The sequence below is a fragment of the Telopea speciosissima genome, chromosome 4 (assembly GCF_018873765.1).
Source record: "Telopea speciosissima isolate NSW1024214 ecotype Mountain lineage chromosome 4, Tspe_v1, whole genome shotgun sequence".
Lineage (NCBI taxonomy): Eukaryota > Viridiplantae > Streptophyta > Magnoliopsida > Proteales > Proteaceae > Telopea > Telopea speciosissima.
The window spans coordinates 55,208,937-55,226,948 of record NC_057919.1 but is presented as its reverse complement, the minus strand read 5'-3'; the positions used below and the strand labels follow the sequence as shown (position 1 = coordinate 55,226,948).

The window sequence follows — 18,012 nt, the reverse complement described above, 5'->3', positions numbered from 1 at the left end:
GTAGCATAAATCGATTGTCCTCCTCAAAAGATATTATGCTATTTATTCATCTCATTAAACCATAGTTGTCAAGAAAACTAGGCGACCCAAGGCATTGTCCAACAAGGGGCCAGGATGCCTAGGCGGCACTTAGGCGATGCCTTGATAAATATGCATTAAACAAAACCACTAAAAAGTCATGAGAAGGAACCTCTGATACATAATTTTAATATTTTCTACATAATTAAGGAAAATAAATAATAGCAACAAAAATAGAAGGTAAATACAATATTACAAAAATGTTTATTTATTCTGAATTTAAATTTTAAAAAAAAAAAACTGAAATTCCTTCTCAAGAGGAAGGAAAGAACACTTATAAACCAGAAAGTTTTAAAAAAAAAAAATGAAACCTGGTGCAACATAATCCTCAGAACAATTAAGGCGACCAGGGAAGCCAACCAGTTATAGTATGGTAAGTTCATGTACATCCTTCCCTTTTTTATCAAAGAACAAAAAAAATCATTTATATTATTACAAAAAGATTCCAAAAGAGTCATGCTTGATTAGTTCAAAATAGCATAACAGTTGAAAACAGAACCAAACCACTTGATAAGTTCAATACAGAAATCCAGACATATCTGTCATGAGCTTGTTTATACCTTCCAGCTATAATATCCAGTAAAGTTGATTTCAGAAGCTAAATCTATCCAATATATCTATTTGAAAAAGATATTCCCAATCAATTGCTTATTTGTTGAAAAGGAAAAAGGAGATAATTTCAGAACGTAAAACCTTATTGAATATTTTTACTTCGCAAGAGTATTGATGGTGTGAAACAAAAAGGAATATGATTTAATTCTCTGTTCTTTCGACACTTCTCTGACCTAGCAAACTGTAAAGAACACTTGCCTGATTGTAAGTCAACTCTGAAGGTGGGTTATGATAGGGATCCACCATTGCTATCCTATCCCCATATCTTTCTGCTGATGTCTTCCAAATGTCTGGGACTGCATTCCATTCCCCAGAGGCTGAGACACTATCACTTGGAAGCAACACACTCTCTAAAAGAGGGGAGCACCTCCTGACTTGCAGCTCCTCTGACTGCATTTATAGAAACAATCAAACAGATATTCTGTTAGTCACTAATCCAGCTAATTATCTTTGTTTTTCTCTCAAATCCTAAGCTATATCACACACTAGGTTGTCAAATTTACAATTCAATAGAAAACAAAAGTGAACTTTGGCACGAGAACATTTCCTTGTTTTTTCTATATTTCAGTAATTTATGTTGTGGAAGGGACCAGGGATATGAATCAGGTACTGGTCTTTTGCCTCTATTTAAGATTTGATGTACTGCAGAATCCATTCTGCAATGATAGAATATGCACAAATAATATAGATATGAAGACTGTCCCTTCCCCAATATTGGTTTCCCCTCTGAGTTCTTGAAGGCTCTGCCAAGTTTCCATCTTGACACAAGAACCAAGAAATCAGTCCTCTGAAAATCTGGCTTTCTTCCCATATTCATGAGTGTATTTACAAGCTTGTATCTTATGGTCACAAACCGACATCGTGGAGTCACAAGAAGCTTTCCATTAAGCATCTATATCAATAGAAAATGCTTCTATTGGTTTCCTATATCAGGAATATAAATGATTGCAAAAATGCCTCACCTGACCATCGAACACTCAACTGAAAAATGAACCATGATCACAGAAACATGCACTCTCACCATCCACAAGTAAGACCAGTGGTGTCTCAGTTTGCTAACCACAAACAACTAATCTTCAGAAAAAAAATGGGCAAATTTTTGCTGGTTGGGCCACCCACCTATGGCGGTCCCAAAGGGATGCTACCAGGCTGAAATCTGGTCGATGCCTCAGTATCACAAGAATGATTGGCCAACCAGTCCGCTGCCCTATTGCTTTCACGATAGGCAAAGGAAACCCAGGCCCTGGTTTCTACCATCAAGTCTTGAATCTCCTTGAAAAGATACCATCCTCTCCACAGACTACACCTCTTCGAATTAACCACTTTGACAGTAGCCTCAGAGTCGCAATTGACCACCACATCCAAAATTCCCATCTCCTGGCACACCTTAACGCCCTCAACTCCGCCATGGAATTAGTGCACGGGCCATAAAAGTTAGAGAAAGCAGTCAGAACCTCCCCTTGCCGGTTCCTGATAATCCCTCCCCCACCGCCCAAGCCCGGGTTTCCATGACAAGCACCATCCACATTCAGTTTAAAAGAGATAAATGGGGGGCACCAATACACCGGAATCGGTCGCTTCCGGCTGGGGACAGGTGGAATCAAGCCAAGACACTGTAAAATGAGACCATCTTTGGTAGAACCTTGATTGCCTATCTTGGGCGGATAGTGAAGCTCCCTCACCCAGGATTTGATGCATTCTATAATGCTGCTAGCTGTCCTCTTCTTCTCCCCATGTCTCCTATTGTTCCTTTCCTTCCACAGCTCCCAGATGACCAAAGATGGAAAAATCCCTGTAACATAGGCACTAAGGCATTGGCCACCTGCCAAACCCTGCCAAAGTAGAACCCTACTTCTTGCATCTTAGGTAGTGGGTAAGGCAATGTCAAAAATTCGTGAAAAATAGCGCCACACTCTAGTCGCCATTCCTCCTGCAACAAGGCAATGGTCGGTCGTCTCCCTTTGAGGGTTCCCACAACAGACACATTTGGATGCCAGAGGGATGCCTAACGACATCAATGAGTCATCAGTTGGAATCTTCCCATTCAACAGCTACCATGAGAAGAAACCCACTTTCACTGGTAGAGCTTGATTCCAAATCCACTTCGCATATGGCTCCGCTGCTGCCCCATCTCGCACTTCCTGCCAAACCGCCTTGGTAGAGAACCGACCGTTGCTTGACAAGGTTCAGGCCAACACATCCTCTCTGTCTGATAGGAAAAGAATATCTGCCTAGATGCTCTCTCTAATGGCATCAGAGTCTATACTGTCTAGCACCTCCTGCCTCCAGACCCCATCCTCCCCAATAGCATCCTTCACCAGTAGCTCCAAATCCACCACTAGCCCATTATCCACTGTGTCAATGAGCGGCCCATTCCCCTACCAGTTATCTAGCCAAAAGAAAATGTCCCCAGCTCCTAGTAGCCATCTGGAATTGTGCAACAAAATATCTTTGTGCTCCAAGGTGTTCCGCCAAGACCTAGACCCCGTCCCGGCCACCTCAGATAGTGTTATATGCTGGTTTTTTAAAAACCTTGCTTTAAAGAAATCACTCCAAAGTGACCGCTCCGTTAGGACTCTCCACAGACCTTTAAGCCTGAGAGAGAGACCTACCTCCTCCAACAGTCTAATCCCCAAACCTCCTTCCCCTAGCGGCCTGCAGACCTTCTGCCAACCAACCCAGTGCTTTCTCTTCCCCCATTCCGAGCTTCCCCAAAGGAAATCAGCAAAAACACCATAAATTCGCCGAGTAACTGTTTTAGGTGGCGACAGAGTTGCAAGAACATGTATAGGGATCGAAGATAGCACATGCTTTAACAGAGTGATTCTACCTCCTATAGACAGCAACCTTCCTTGCCAGCCTGCTACTCTGCTTCTAATTTTATCAATCAGTCCATCAAACAGGCAAATTTTCAGTCTTCCCGAGTGGAGCGGTGCACCCAAGTAAGTGATTGGGAGAGCCTTCCTTGGGAAACCTGTGATTTCCCCCACTAGGCGGCCCCTGACCGGGGATGCCAAACCACTCAAAACAAAACCACTCTGCTGCCTATTTATAAGCTGACCTTCGTATCCTTCGTATCTTCTGAGCAACCCCATGATCTGCTTAAGGGAACCCTTCAGCGCCCTGGTGAATATAATTGTGTCATCTGCAAACAAGCAATGAGAAACCCCTGGGCAGCCCCTTGAGAGCTTATAGAAATCAGCATGCCCCTCCGAAAACAAATTCTTTATGCCCCTGCTTAGAACCTCTTCAGCTATAATGAAAAGGGCCGGTGAAAGAGGGTCTCCTTGCCTCACCCCTCTAGAAGACTTGAAAAAGCCAGATTGCTTACCCCCTATCACTGTTGAGAACCAGCAATTCACCACCATTTTCTTAACTAAGCTGATCCAAGCATCACAAAAACCAAACCTGGTGAGCACCTGCCAAAGGAATACCCATTCTAACCGGTCATAGGCCTTAGCCATGTCTAGCTTCAGTGTGACATTGCCCCCCTAGTTTTTCTGTTGATATCCTAGGCTATCTCTTGGATAATGGAGATAGAATCATGAATGTTTCTGCCTTGCACAAACGCCCCCTGCTCTTTCGCTATAATACAAGGAAGGATACTTGCTAGCCTGGTTGCAAAGATCTTTGCAATAATCTTATAGGCAAAATTGAAGAGACTAATGGGACGAAGATCAGACATTACCTCGGGATTCTCCTTTTTGGGAATGAGCGCTAGGTTGGCGGAAGTAAAGCTCCTGGGCAACTCTCCACCAGTGAAAAAGTCTTGGACCCCCGCCCCAACATCCTTGCCCACTACCTCCCAACAAGCAGTGAACAAATGTCCCGAAAAACCATATGGTCCCGGCGCGCTGTCACAAGAAAAAGCGAAAACCGCCCCCTTCACCTCGTCCAAAGAGGGCAAACTAAGGAGCATAGCATTATCGGCCTCAGAAACAGCCTTTGGGATCACCGCCAGGAGAGCCACAACCACCACACAGCTATGCGTGGTAAAAATTCCTGAGAAGTGCCTCACCGCCTCTGCCTGAACCCCTTCCGAATCAAAAATCCACTCACCATCTCCCCCTTTAATTCTCTGAACGGTGGCCTGGCTCCTGCGAACATTTATCATCGAATGGAAAAACTTCGTGTTGCGGTCCCCCTCCTTCAACCAAGTGACCCGAGATTTTTGCTTCTAGAATATCTCCTCTTTAAGTAGCATCTCCTGTAGGTGTTCCTTAGCAATCAAAACCGCCTCCCTGGACTCCTTAGAGGCTTGCTGGTCAAACACAACTTCTACCCTGCTCACAGAGTCTTCCGCATCCCTGACCTTCTGATGGATGTTGCCAAACATCTCCTTATTCCATTTTCGAAGCGCACCTCGAAGTAACTTTAATTTCATAAATAGTACAAACAGAGGCGAGCCCACCACCGGTCTAGCCCACTGGTCCCTAATAAAGTCCTGGAAGCCTGGGTATCGAAGCCACATTTGTTGAAATTTAAAAGCGGAGAAGGAGTGTAACCCAGCCATCTCGAAGGAAAGTCCGAGTGGCGCATGATCCGAGCAGGTCCTATTAAAATGGGTCACGGTGCTCCTGGGGAAGGAATTCAACCAAGAAGAACTAACAAGAAATCTGTCCAGTCTAGCCAGCACCCTGCTTGCCCCAGCTTGATTATTCGACCAGGTAAACAAATTTCCAACATATCCTGCATCCACCAGGCCAGCTCTACTCACAAAGGACCCAAACTCATCAAGAGATTGCGAACACGCCGGTCTGCCCCCCAGCTTCTCCTCTGGTGCCAACACCGCATTAAAGTCTCCACCCACTACCTAAGGGAGAGAGACCCCTCCCGAGAAAGCCTCTAGCCGATCCCACAAAACCCTTCTCTCCATGGGTAAGCAACGGGCATGGACAAAAGGAACAAAGAACCGCCCCTTGCTGACCTCTTCACATTCAAAAGTAATAAACTGGTCATGCTCCTCTACCATCCTAACTTTGAGAGTAGCCCTCCAGAACACCCAGAACCTGTCAGTCACATGTAGCTCATCCAGCCCAATCTTCCGAAGTACATATCGCGCTTTACGCACTTGAGCTTTTGGTTCAGCAATAGCAACAATATCCACCTTGTGCAGACACATTAATGATTTTAGTCGCCTAATCGTAGGCTTATTACCAACCCCCCGGGCATTCCAAAAAACACAACTCATCAGAAATTGTTCCCTTGGGCAGCAAATGATCGCATCGACCTTGTTACTTGTCTTTGTTCTCCTCCTCTGTTATGCCCCCCTGTCTTGTCTTCTTTATCTTCTTCCTTTTGTACATACGCTCTGCCCCAAGAAATGCCGTTTTTGGATGAATCCGACGCCGCACACGACGACCTGCAGGTTCAAAGGCACTGCCCCCTGGCTCAAGCCTCTCCAGGGTGTTGCGTACTCTCTCCGCAAGAGTGGCATTGAAAGCCCTTAAACTGTTCAGTACAGTTTCACGATCCAAAGCTGTATCAGACACCCCTGTAGTACAGCTGTCATCTTTCGAGCCCTGCAGCAGAGCTCCATTGCTGAAATACCGCTGATCCCTATCCTCCTCAGACTGCGAGCGCGACCCCTGGGAGCTACTGCCTACGCCCCGAACCACCACAGGCAAGCTCAAAACATCACAACTGCTTCCACCTCCCACAGCCTCAACACCTTCAACGCATATTTCTGCTTCATTCACCTCTTCAAGAGGGTCATCTTCCTCCCCAAATTCCGTCTGACGCTTCACCAAAGATCCGCCCTCCCTGGCTTCATCAGCCACCACACAAGGTAGCGTCTCCTCCTCCGCCGCCTGGGCCGTGCCTCTCAACGCAGAACCTGGGTTCTTTCCCTGCAACGCCTGCAACTGGCCCCTCTCTAACGTCTCTATACTAGCGTGCCGCCCTCCAACGACAGGCATAAGCCCATTGGCCCCCTGCCCAACCGCAGACCTCCAGCGACCCCTCCTCCTTCAAGAACCCCCCCACCACAGGCTCTCTGACAGCATCAGGAACAACACGCGAGGAGCCCTCACCCCTTGGGATGAAGACCCGGCAACATCTCTATCGGCAGTAACATCCTCAGTGATGGCGTCGCCGGCAGCACCTTCCACCCCTGGAACAGTTGCCCTTCGAACCGCACGCCTGCAAGCAAAGGACCTGTGGCCAATCTTCGAGCAATTGTCGCAGTAATCAGGTTTGTTCTCATAAATAATTTTTTGGTAGAAGCCCGTTGCTCCACAACCAATCCAGAGTTTCGAAGGGAGATCATCTCGTAAGTCCACCTCCACACAGACCCTCGCCGCCACAGTCCTTGTGCAATTAGTTGTCGCACCATCAACACGCAGCACCCACCCAACCGCCCCCACTACAGAGACCAAAAAATTCCCCTGGTACAGATTAACTGGGAGACCTTGAAGAGACACCCACACAGGCGACAGCGGTGATTCCTACCCAGAGACGAAGTCGGGAGACCATCTCATAAATCTGAAAAGAAATCCCTGAATGTGCACTTGAGCCTTCAACCACACTTTGACGAAATCGGCATGAAGAGAAAATCGAAGCAGTACATGTCTTGGATCCAAAGCCAAGACAAACACATCGTCATGTAAGAAAAAGGTTTTCTGAAGATGATCTCTGATTTGGTAGAGCGCAGGCTTTCCATAACTATACTTAGCCACTAACGTGGTTGCAAACGCCCTCTCAAAAATGTCAAGTTCTTCTTTGGAGAAGAAAATAGTAGGAACTCCAAAATGCGATGTAGGCTTCTTGACATCCACATGGACAGGTGGCAACGTTGTTGATCTAGTAACCACAAAGGCATACGAAGCAGCCCCACACGTAGCAGAAACAAAGAGAGGTGGAGGATCAGGGGGGCGGGCCTCCCTAGAGGGGGGGACTGCCATGACAGAAGCACGAATCCCAAAACCTAATCTGCGCATTCTAATATGAAAGAGGTTGTTTCAAGACTCTGCATATAGTATATCTGTGGCTAGGATCTTTGTTCCCCTATGCTACGACCCTTACCAACAGGGGTTTAGGTGTTGGGTAACCAGAGCTCCGGATTCTGTAGAGCGTGAGAGAGGCCAGTCATAGTAGTAATGGTTATCGGGGTCTGCCACTGGGTGGTTTTGGTGGCTTCGACCGGTGTAGGCCCCTTAGTGACAATTGAGGTTTCATTGTGGCGATAAGATAAGTAACCCACAGTGACTCCCGAGTTGTCATAAGTAGCATACACCATTGACTTAGTTTATGTGCTAGGTGGAAAAATGAATCTAACATGTGCATGCATCATGAACCAATGGTAACTATGTGTTTGTTGTTTGCGCATTCCCCTTTTCTCTCTCACTAGCTCAGTAGAGCTAACCCCCCCTTGTGCGCACCTTTTTAGATGTTGATGCAGGTGATGGTTGCCTCGCTGGTCTCGAGGTATAGTCCTCAGATTACGATGACATTGGTACTGAGGATCTAGAGGCGATGACTGAGGAGCACTGCGATAGATGTCCTTGTGATGACTGTGCCTTCGGGGCATACTGATGGCTGGGACTTAGTCCCTTTATATTTTGTCTTTTGGGGCCATGCGCCTTATAATAACATTGTCTATCTTACTTAAAGTTTTGTGTAGTTACCTCATGATCAGCTCAAGATGGAAACTATTAACTATATCTATCACTCAGTAGTTTGAACATGATGTAAATTTTATGGTAAACGCTTCCGCTTGTATTTTCTGATCTTTGGATTAAAATATTCCCTATTTTCCGCACTCTGATATTAATGTGTATTACTGTTAGTTAATGACTGTGTATCGGGACACTGCATTTGTGATCCTGGTAGCTTATTAAGATGACACGTGCCGTCCTAGTTACCCCTTTATTGTATTTTATTCCCATCAGGAATAGGGGCGTGACACTGTCCCTCCGCCAACTCTCCTCCAGCCAGGGTGACTTGGAGTTGTCTCTTTACCCAGCTCTACCCCTCCCTAGGGAATGGTCTCTCCCTCCACTTTGTCCCTCCCTCTATTGACGGTGACTCTAAAGTGGCTCTCTGCCCCTCCGGTCTGTTGAACTGAGCAGCCTCGAGATGGTGCAACTCTCTGGTCGGCCACTTCATATACAACCAACCCCCGTTCCCCATAGTAAAAACCTCCCTCTCCAAGAAATGGAAGCTAACAGGGTCTCCAAACAATTACCTTTTAGATAGCGGCTTCTTCATATTCAAATTCTCCTCTAAAGACGACAAGCTTCGAGCCCTTGAAGGAGGTCCCTGGTACGTCGATCGAAAACCTATCTTGTTGCGCCAATGGGATCGTCATCTTCAGCTCCACCGCATCAACCTTAGCTCCATCCCAGTTTGGATCTCCTTACCGGGTCTCCCTCTGCACTTCTGGTGCAAAGAGGGCCTTAGTACAATGGGCTTAATCGTTGGTAAACCTTGTGCTCTGATGCTTGCACCAAAAGAATGGACCGCTTGGCATTTGCTAGGATTTATGTGGAGATCTCAGCAACTGAAGCCCCTCCACCTTCAATCAGTGTTTCTGATGATGAAGGTTTCTCCTTCGTTCAGCTTGTCACCGACGAGTGGCTTCCCTCGCCAATGCTTTGCTTGTAAGGCCTTTGGGCATAACTCCAAAAATTGCCTTCTAATCAAGAAGCTCTGACCATCCCAGCGTCTCGCAGCATCTCAGACTCCACTCCTCTTTCGACCTCCATCACCAACAACAATATTACAACCCTTCCTCATACCTTGTACCCTCCTCCCTCTCCTTCTCTTCTTCACCCTGACCCTTCGCCCTCTGCTAGCCCTCGCCCTCCCTGCCGTGGCTGTAACAGAAGCTGTCACCGTCGTGGAGCTTGAAGCCGCGAGAAAGTAGCTTCAGGTTCTCTGGTTGGTAACGGCACCACTTCGAGCCCCACCCCGCTGGTCCCTTCCTCTCCTGGGACCGCTGGTACAAGCCATCTCCCCCTGCTTTAAACCTCTAGTGAAGGAGCGCCTGCTCTACCCCATGCACCCTCGTCTGAGGCTCTGCCAACTCCAAACCCCGAGAACCCTTCTGTGACTCCCATGGTCAAGTCGCTATTCTCAGTCTATTTTGGCTAATGCGACTCGCCTTTCCTCCTTACCCCCCCTCTTACCTCTCCCAGTCACAAATTCTGGAGTAGGGTTCACCATTGTGTCTCCTCAATTCTCTCACCCCCTCTCTTGCCTCTTGCCACTAATACCCCTTGGGTAGACCCCACCCCTCTCTCTTTTACTTCTCATCTCATCCCACCCCCCTCCCGTCTTTGAATTCTACCAACCTATTTAGATCAGCTCTTTTGTCCGGCCCATTAATTCCCTCCCATAACACTCTCAGCCCATCGTCCCCTCTGATTCCTCTAGCCTGGCCCGTCCTTCTCCAGCCCAGCCCCTTGGTGCTGGGATATAGACTATTGTGCCCCAGCCCAAGGCCCTCCCTGGTCATCTTCAACCACCTACTGCCCCTCGTCCCACCTCACTTTGTGTTTACCATCGGTGTGGTACTAGCTCCCCTCCTTATCCAAAGAAGCGGCCCTACATAGCATATTCCTTGTCCAACACTGAGAAGATTATGTGTTGAGAAGTGTACCACGATAGGGGGAGTGTCCCTATTGTGGTTGAGTCCATTATGGTTTCCTTTATTGTTTTATGTCTTTAATTGTTAGGAGTTAGGAGTCAGTTTCCTAGTCTAAGCTAGTTACCTATTTTAGATTAGGTTTAATTTCCTTTTCCTTTTATGATTGTAATGGTTTTATTGTAAATAAGATACTTGAGGGAGGAAGCAAACAAACAAATACGGCTCCTCCCCTTGCAGTTACTCTTCTCCTCTTCTTTCTTTTCTCCTCTATAAGGTTATTGGTTACAGGTCCTAGGTTTTCTACATGGTATCAGAGCACTAACCAGCACCTGGTTCTCTCCGTCAAAGCCGTTTTGAGAGTCGTTTTGGGTTTCTAGTTTGAAGAATGAAAAACTAATTCAAGAAGAAAACGAACTAGGGTTTCCACGAAGATTTAGAGTGGAAAATCATACATGTTTAGTTCGAAAGTTTGCTAGCAGTGATGTGAATCATATCTTATCGATTGCTACTGCTGATTTTTTTAATCGATTGCTAAAGACTTGCTACTGCTAGTGTCTCTCTTTGATTTTGTTGCTCTACCTCATTGCTCCCTGTCGAAATTATACTACTACGGTTCAATTTGTTATTGTTGCGGATCCTTCGGTTTTGTTCGATCAAAGAAGAGGGTTGAAGGAGATTGATATGTTGCTTTTCTACTCCGCTGGATTGTTTGACAGTATTGTATTGTTCTCGATTTCTGCTGCTGCCCTAAGCGATGGCTCCATCGATTTCTCTTGATGTTGGTGTTAAGATATGTAACCCTGGTTTCTACTGCTTCTGTTTGGTTCGATTGTTTCGATTGGTGGAGTCGAAGGTGTTTTTCTTGAGTTCTGCTACCGCGTTGATTTGCTGATGGGTTCTTGCTGATGGCATCTTCAACAAATTTAATTTTTGGTCTTGAAACTTGGAGAAGAATTTCAGAATCGTGACTCTCAAGAGGTAGAAGATAGTCCACGACTCTGCTGATTTGTTGTGGTCTGGTGTTTCATGGAGTCCAGAGGTTGAAGACGACATTTCTGTTGAGTCATGGTTCTCCTGCTGGCTGCTTGGTTCAGTGTAGGAATATGCCCCTTTTCTCCCCCAAGGTGCTGCTTCTCTGTTCACTTTACCGTCTCAGGTTCTGAAGGTTGCAGACAACCACAGACGTGGTGTCTTTATTATTATGTTTTCTGAATCCCATTATTGCCCACACTTTTGCCCTTACTTTTGCCTTCAATTACTTCATAGTTTTTACTTATTTTCCCTTCCAAGTCTGTCCCCCATTTATAAATCTAATTCCCTACATGACCCATTATTTTTTTATTTACCAAGGGCCCCTTACAAAATTCTGGTTATTTACAGAACTGCCATTACCTTTTTAATACATTCTCCTATTTGACTACCCAATTGACCCTTGAAAATTCTGGTTTATTACCAGTTTGCCCTTTGGCTTGGATTGTATTTAAAAGTGGATTTCCACCAAATTACAGCCATGCCATCTTTTTTTCCAACACCGTTCCCTTTCAATAATTCTAATTCCCTTCATATCCCAAAACATACCTTTGGCATATACCCATAACCCCTTTGGAAGTTCATGGTATTTTCTAATTTGTCATTTCTTCCTTTTCCATTACCTTTAGCACCTCTTGGAAAAATCTAGAATATAATGTTTTTGCCCTATCTCTTACATCATCTCTGTTATGTCCACGTGTACTACACGTAAGGGGGGGATTATGTATAGTACACCTGCAGACATTGCAGAATGCAGAACTTGCAGGAACATTGGTGCAAAACATAGAAGATCAGTGTTTTCCACCATTACTATTGGGTATCCTTTGTTATTGGGTTGAGTTTGCCGTAAGGGGGAGATTGAAATATTGAGATGCTGGTCATATACCAAACTGCCATTGCCCTTTAATTCCGACATTTCTTTAAAATTCTTGAAGTATAGTTGCCCAGGTGGGCCCCGAACACATGTGGGATTTGTACTTCTTTGAAGGTTGGACCTTGCAAGGTGGTTGTTGGCTCCACTGAGGGGAGGTTAGAAACTGATTTTGGGATTCTTTTATCCACGGTTGTTATTTGCGGTGCTCTTGTTTATGGAATTTTTTTGAGATGCCCGTGCTTTGCGATGTTGATTATTGGTTGTTGTTTGTTCACGTGTACTGCTACACGTGAGGGGGAGATTGGAATTGGATATTATTATTTGCATATCTGCTCTGCACAAGTCATCAATAGGAGAGTCTTACCTTTCTCAATTGGAGAGTCTTATCTTTTTCAAGCATATTTCGGTGAAGATTTCTCAAGATTTATTTCAGTGATGATTTTTACTTTTGAAGGGAAACTTCGAAGTTGCTGCCCTCCATCTTTTAAGCATGCTATGGTGTTTTTTGAAGATCGACAGGAAAATTCCATTTTGTGCGATTGAATTGATTCTTACTTTGAAGATCGAGTTCTTTCCTTATATTGAAGATCGAGTCTTCTCTTATTAGAAATCAAGTTCCGCAATTATTGGAGAACATCTGTCATAGTTACCTATCTGCTGGTTTTGGATTGCGGTTGATGTTATCTATCGTCCAGTGCTTGGGCTGATATTTCTATTGGTTTTATTGGAGTTTCCTCTGTACTCACTGAAGTCTACAACTACTATTCAAGACTGGTGTTGAGTTTGATTTTCTATTCTTTTTAGTCCAAGCTGGAGCCTTTCTTTTGATATCTGTATACTCCAGCTTGAGGGGGAGTGTTGAGAAGTGTACCACGATAGGGGGAGTGTCCCTATTGTGGTTGAGTCCATTATGGTTTCTTTTATTGTTTTATGTCTTTAATTGTTAGGAGTTAGGAGTCAGTTTCCTAGTCTAAGCTAGTTACCTATTTTAGATTAGGTTTAATTTCCTTTTCCTTTTATGATTGTAATGGTTTTATTATAAATAAGATACTTGAGGGAGGAAGCAAACAAACAAATACGGCTCCTCCCCTTGCAGTTACTCTTCTCCTCTTCTTTCTTTTCTCCTCTATAAGGTTATTGGTTACAGGTCCTAGGTTTTCTACATTATGCCTCTAAGCATGGAAAGTAGAGGCCATGCCCTCTATTGTGGCACTTCATATCCTTATTTTTTTGGATAGCGCGTTTTTGTCTAAGTTGGGTCTGGTTTGCCTTGTTGTGGCCCGGGTTCCCTCTGTAGTGTGTTGTAATTGAGTGGGGTTTTCCCCCTTCTCTTCTGGCCCTTGCCTTTTGTTGGCTAGGCCTTGTTTTTGGTTTGTGTTTGTATGTTCTCCCCCCCCCCCCCCCTTTTTCTCTCCTTTGGTAATGAAAAATTTTATTCATCCAAAAAAAAGAAAAAGACTGTGAGATGCAGTTTGCATGGTCGGTGAAATGTTGATCTAGGCTTGAATGAGAGGTTCAAGTCGTATCTCCTTCTTCCAAACATCTTTTTCTTCCACTTCAAAACTGTTCCTGCGAATACAAGTGGCGTGACTGCTCTCTTTGATTTAATACTGTTAGAAGACTGTTGAAGAGGTGTTACAGTTGTGCTACATATTTTTATTACATCTGAAGTGTCTGTCGATCAAATACATGCTTGTGGTTTTCTGTTTTAGAAGTTTCTTGACTGCAACTTTGAGGTCCTCTTAGAACGACATCTGGCCATGAGATTTCTGTGAAGTTTTGAAGTTTCCAATAGCTAAACACATGCTGCCATCAACCTTAACTGTATCCTGATCTGACCTATGGTTAGAGAGTTGTTGGTATACAGTTGAAGTAGTGCAATCACGGTTATGGTTGAGGGCGAACTCGTGGTTAGAGTTCCCCTAAGCAATTAGACAAACTGAAGCAACAGCCTCTTTCTTATTCCACTGTCGCATTTCTGGTTGTTGCTGAACTGACCAATCTGGCCATTGGATTAAGTTGTTTTTCATATATTATGTTCTACCTGAATGATGAGACAATCAATCCAAATATGATGATGTTCTGGTGTGCGGTCGTGAAGGTAAAGCCTAGTTCCAAAATCTGAAATAGTTGCTATTTTCATTACTATGTTCATATGTTTGAATCCAAGAGTTGGATTGCTACTAGATTTTGAGAAGTTGTTCTTCCACACCCTATACTTGATTTAACTTTGAGGCTAATCTGATCTTCAGATTGGCTGTTATTGGGTTTATCCGATTCTGGTCTTTATTCTTGCCTTACGAGTCTGCCGGTTGGGTTGGAATCTGAAATCTTCTTTAAGGATGCCTTGATTCCATCAACTAGTTATGTTTTCACACAAGGTGGTGGGACGATTAAGTTGAAATCGGTTAAACAAACATGTGATACAGGATCCGCAATGGAAACAGAATTTGTGGCTTAAGAAAAGGCCAAATCAGAAGTAAAATGGCTGAGGAAATTGGTGGCAGATATTGCAATATGGCCCAAACCGATGCCTTCAATAACCTTACAATGTGATAGTCAAGCATTCATTTCAAAGGCAAAGAGCAAGGACTATAATGGGAAATTAAGGTATATACACCTCAGACATAATCTAGTGAGGTAATATATATAGGTTAAGAAACGACAATCAATTTTGTGAAGTTAGAAAATAATCTGACAGACATGCTTACAAGGCCTTAGACCACTAGGTGATATATGAAACATCTAAAGGAATGGGTTTCAGGACCGTAGTATAAATCACGTGACGGACACCCACTTATGTGATAGGAAATCCTTATAATTAGGTTTGAATGGTAAAAACAAAGTCACTGATGACTTGATTAGTACCATCATAATCTGATCATTCCGGTTAATGGGAAGGTAGTATTGCGGTAATGAAAGGAGGATGAGTTTTAGAACCCTTGATCAGCCATGGCTCATTTCATATCAGAGCATGTTAATTGTGGTGCATACTACTATAGCTGACCTAAGTGGATGTAGGGGGTGAGGTTACTTCCGATTAGAATTTTAAGTACGAATTCTCTAAATATCTATGATTCCAAGATGAAGACAAGATAAAGTATTCACCAAAAACAAAAAAGATGAAGATAAAGCCAAAATTTTTACTCAACAAATAAGGGACACTGAATGGTTAAATGGTAAGATGTGTATGGTCAGTCAGTCGGTTACACTGATGAGGAAAGGTCCAAAATTTCTAACTTCACCCGTATTCTATAGTATGGTTTATCAAACCTAGGGTAGGCTCAAGTCCAAAAGATATCTATGATGGTGTGCCCTTCTAATTCTAATGTGCTCGATCGGTTTTGTCTATTCTTTGATATTTTAAATCATGTGCATAGTTATTGGAATTTTTTATGTTTTAGAAACTGATGATTCAAAATGGGACCAAGTTTTCTTTCACCTCATAGTGAAGAGAAAATCTCTTAATCCATGGGTTCTAATGGTTGGATGAGATTCCTGTAATACTGCTAAGGGTATCTTGGACTTCCTGCAATAGGGAGCAGAGGGAATAATGACACCACAATGGCTAGATTCTCTTCATCCATGGTGAAGAAAAACTTTCACCTTCAAAATATTGGTTTAAATTTTTAAAGTATGTCGAACGGTTATGTATCTCTCAAATAGGCACCTAATTGACCAATAGGTGTAACTATTGGAAGGCATATCCGAATGTTTTGCAAACATGTCTTATGAAAAAGGCATGGTTTTTCAGCATGTCTATTGGAGACAACCTTTGATGGTGTCTCTTCGTCTCCTATAAATGGAGAAAAGGTTCAGCATATTTCTCCAATAGTTTTTTCAAGACAATCTCAACTTTTGTTTTTCCCTTGGTCATCTCTATTTCTGGCTTTGTTATTTTTCCAATTGGGCATAACTCCAACATGTCTTGAAGAGGCCTAGTAAAGGAGTGCAACGACTACTGGAAGAGACAGTCTGGTCGGTGGCATGACTCAGCCGCACCATTTCCTTAAGTTTTGCTTATTTTCAGGTTTATGATGCCATTTATGGTGTTCTTGTTTGTCGACATCCTTTGCAAGTTGTTTGTGGTACAAACAAGTTTACCTCCCCCTTATCTATATCAAGGAATATTTCCAACATAATCAATCACTAGCAGGAGCATTGTGGTTGTTCCCTTGAAGTGTTGGACCCAATAGCATCAGGAGGAACCAAATGGGGTGGCTGGATTAGTTGAGCCAAAAAGCCACCCCCCCTCCCTCCCTTTTTCTATATCTGCTTATTCATCTTCTCTACGGTTGGATTCAAATGGGTACCTACGGCATTTGGTGCCTGTATCTGTGTTTCAGATCAGATTTTGGTCTCATCAACTTGTATTATTAGAGGTTAGTTTTGAGTCTTCAATTTAAGTTATATACTTGAGTCACTTTGTCTTTGATTTAATTTTGGAAGTCAACATTCAGTCCCAGCACTAAAATTCTGTCACCATACATTTCTATACCCAAAATCGCCAGAAAGTTTGTTCTCTTCATTCTAACTTGATTTCATTAACCAGTCCTCATTTTCTTGCGGAAGGTAATATGGATTGTATTCACAATTTTCATTTATTTTATGAAATTTCTGCGTATGTATAAGCTCGAGTCAAAATTCTCACCCCCTGGGACCAACAAATGAAACATATTTCTGTTTCTACCACAAAAAATTGCATTCCACAATACACAATTTATGGTAGGATGAATAAACAAGTTAAGAACAAGAGAACTGGCATATGTTTTCAAATTGATTCAGATATAATCATAACCTTATCCAGAATCAGAACAACTAAAAAGCATATTGATGAACACTTACACATGTTTTCAATTCGCAATTTATGGTAGGTCTACGAGCCAAACGAAACCAACGGCCTCTACCGCATCTTCTGTTCGAGAATTTCGCACTGTTGAATCTACGATTGGGGAGAAGAAATCCGAATACCGGTCCAGGTCCATGGTCGAAAGAGCTCGAGACGAGATTGGAATGAAGACACACACTTGTCATTCGGTTCACAGGCAGAGACAGAGAAAAAAGAATCGGAAAGGAAAAAGAAGACAGAAAGTTGAACTGAGAACAGAGATGATTGAGAGCTCAACCGAACTAAATACTAGAGACTAAAGAGAGCGAAAAACGACACCCAAGTATTTATAAGACACGGCGGAGAAGACAGGGTAAAAAAATGGAGAAACTTGACAGAGACTGGCATTGTAAGACGTACGCCGTTGTCCAAGTGCAGAGTTCCCTCTTTCGGATTTCCCATTTTCGGGAAGAGACGGTGTGCTGACGGGGAATGGTCAGTTACCACAGATTGTATCAACTATGACCAGTCAAATGGCGGGAAAAAAACAAAGATATTTAGGGGTATTTATGTAATTAAATTTTAGGACAGGGATAGCCACACCGTTCGTATATGGTAAGTTAACGGCCAGCATCAATGGGGTGTGGAACGGGGCATCATATAGAAAGGTTGGGAGAGTCATTTCAAATGAGGATAGAGATAGACATAGTGGACGCTATCTTGCGGTATACCATCTCTATGTCTAGCCTTTTTCCTCAAATTTTTTAAAAGACCGTTCTTGCAGTATACCATCTTTATGTCTAGCATTTTTCCTCAAATTTTTTAAAAAACCATTCATGCATCGTGAAATCTTTAAATTACATTGCTGTGCCATGTGGATGTGGAAGAGGAAATGTTGCTATTTTGAATATTGGATATGGGGGAGGGTTCTGTCAAACACTCGTGTGCAGCTTCAAGAATTGGAAGGAGGGGAGAATTTCAAAGGGGTTGCTAGAGTAAAAT

At 43.6% G+C, this 18,012-nt stretch overlaps 1 protein-coding gene across 1 annotated transcript in view; it reads right to left on the bottom strand.

Annotated features, from left to right (window-relative positions):
- LOC122658913 (probable acyl-activating enzyme 16, chloroplastic) overlaps nucleotides 1-17,300 on the bottom strand; it is a 169,905-nt gene extending 152,605 nt beyond the window's left edge. Inside the window, exons 1-2 of the mRNA XM_043854067.1 lie at nucleotides 17,028-17,300; nucleotides 889-1,080 (exon numbers count right to left, since the gene is read on the bottom strand). Coding sequence (XP_043710002.1) covers nucleotides 889-1,080; nucleotides 17,028-17,216 — 381 coding nt within the window. The 5' untranslated portion in view covers nucleotides 17,217-17,300. The remainder of the gene's footprint in view (nucleotides 1-888; nucleotides 1,081-17,027) is intronic.
- Nucleotides 17,301-18,012: the final 712 nt, after the last annotated feature.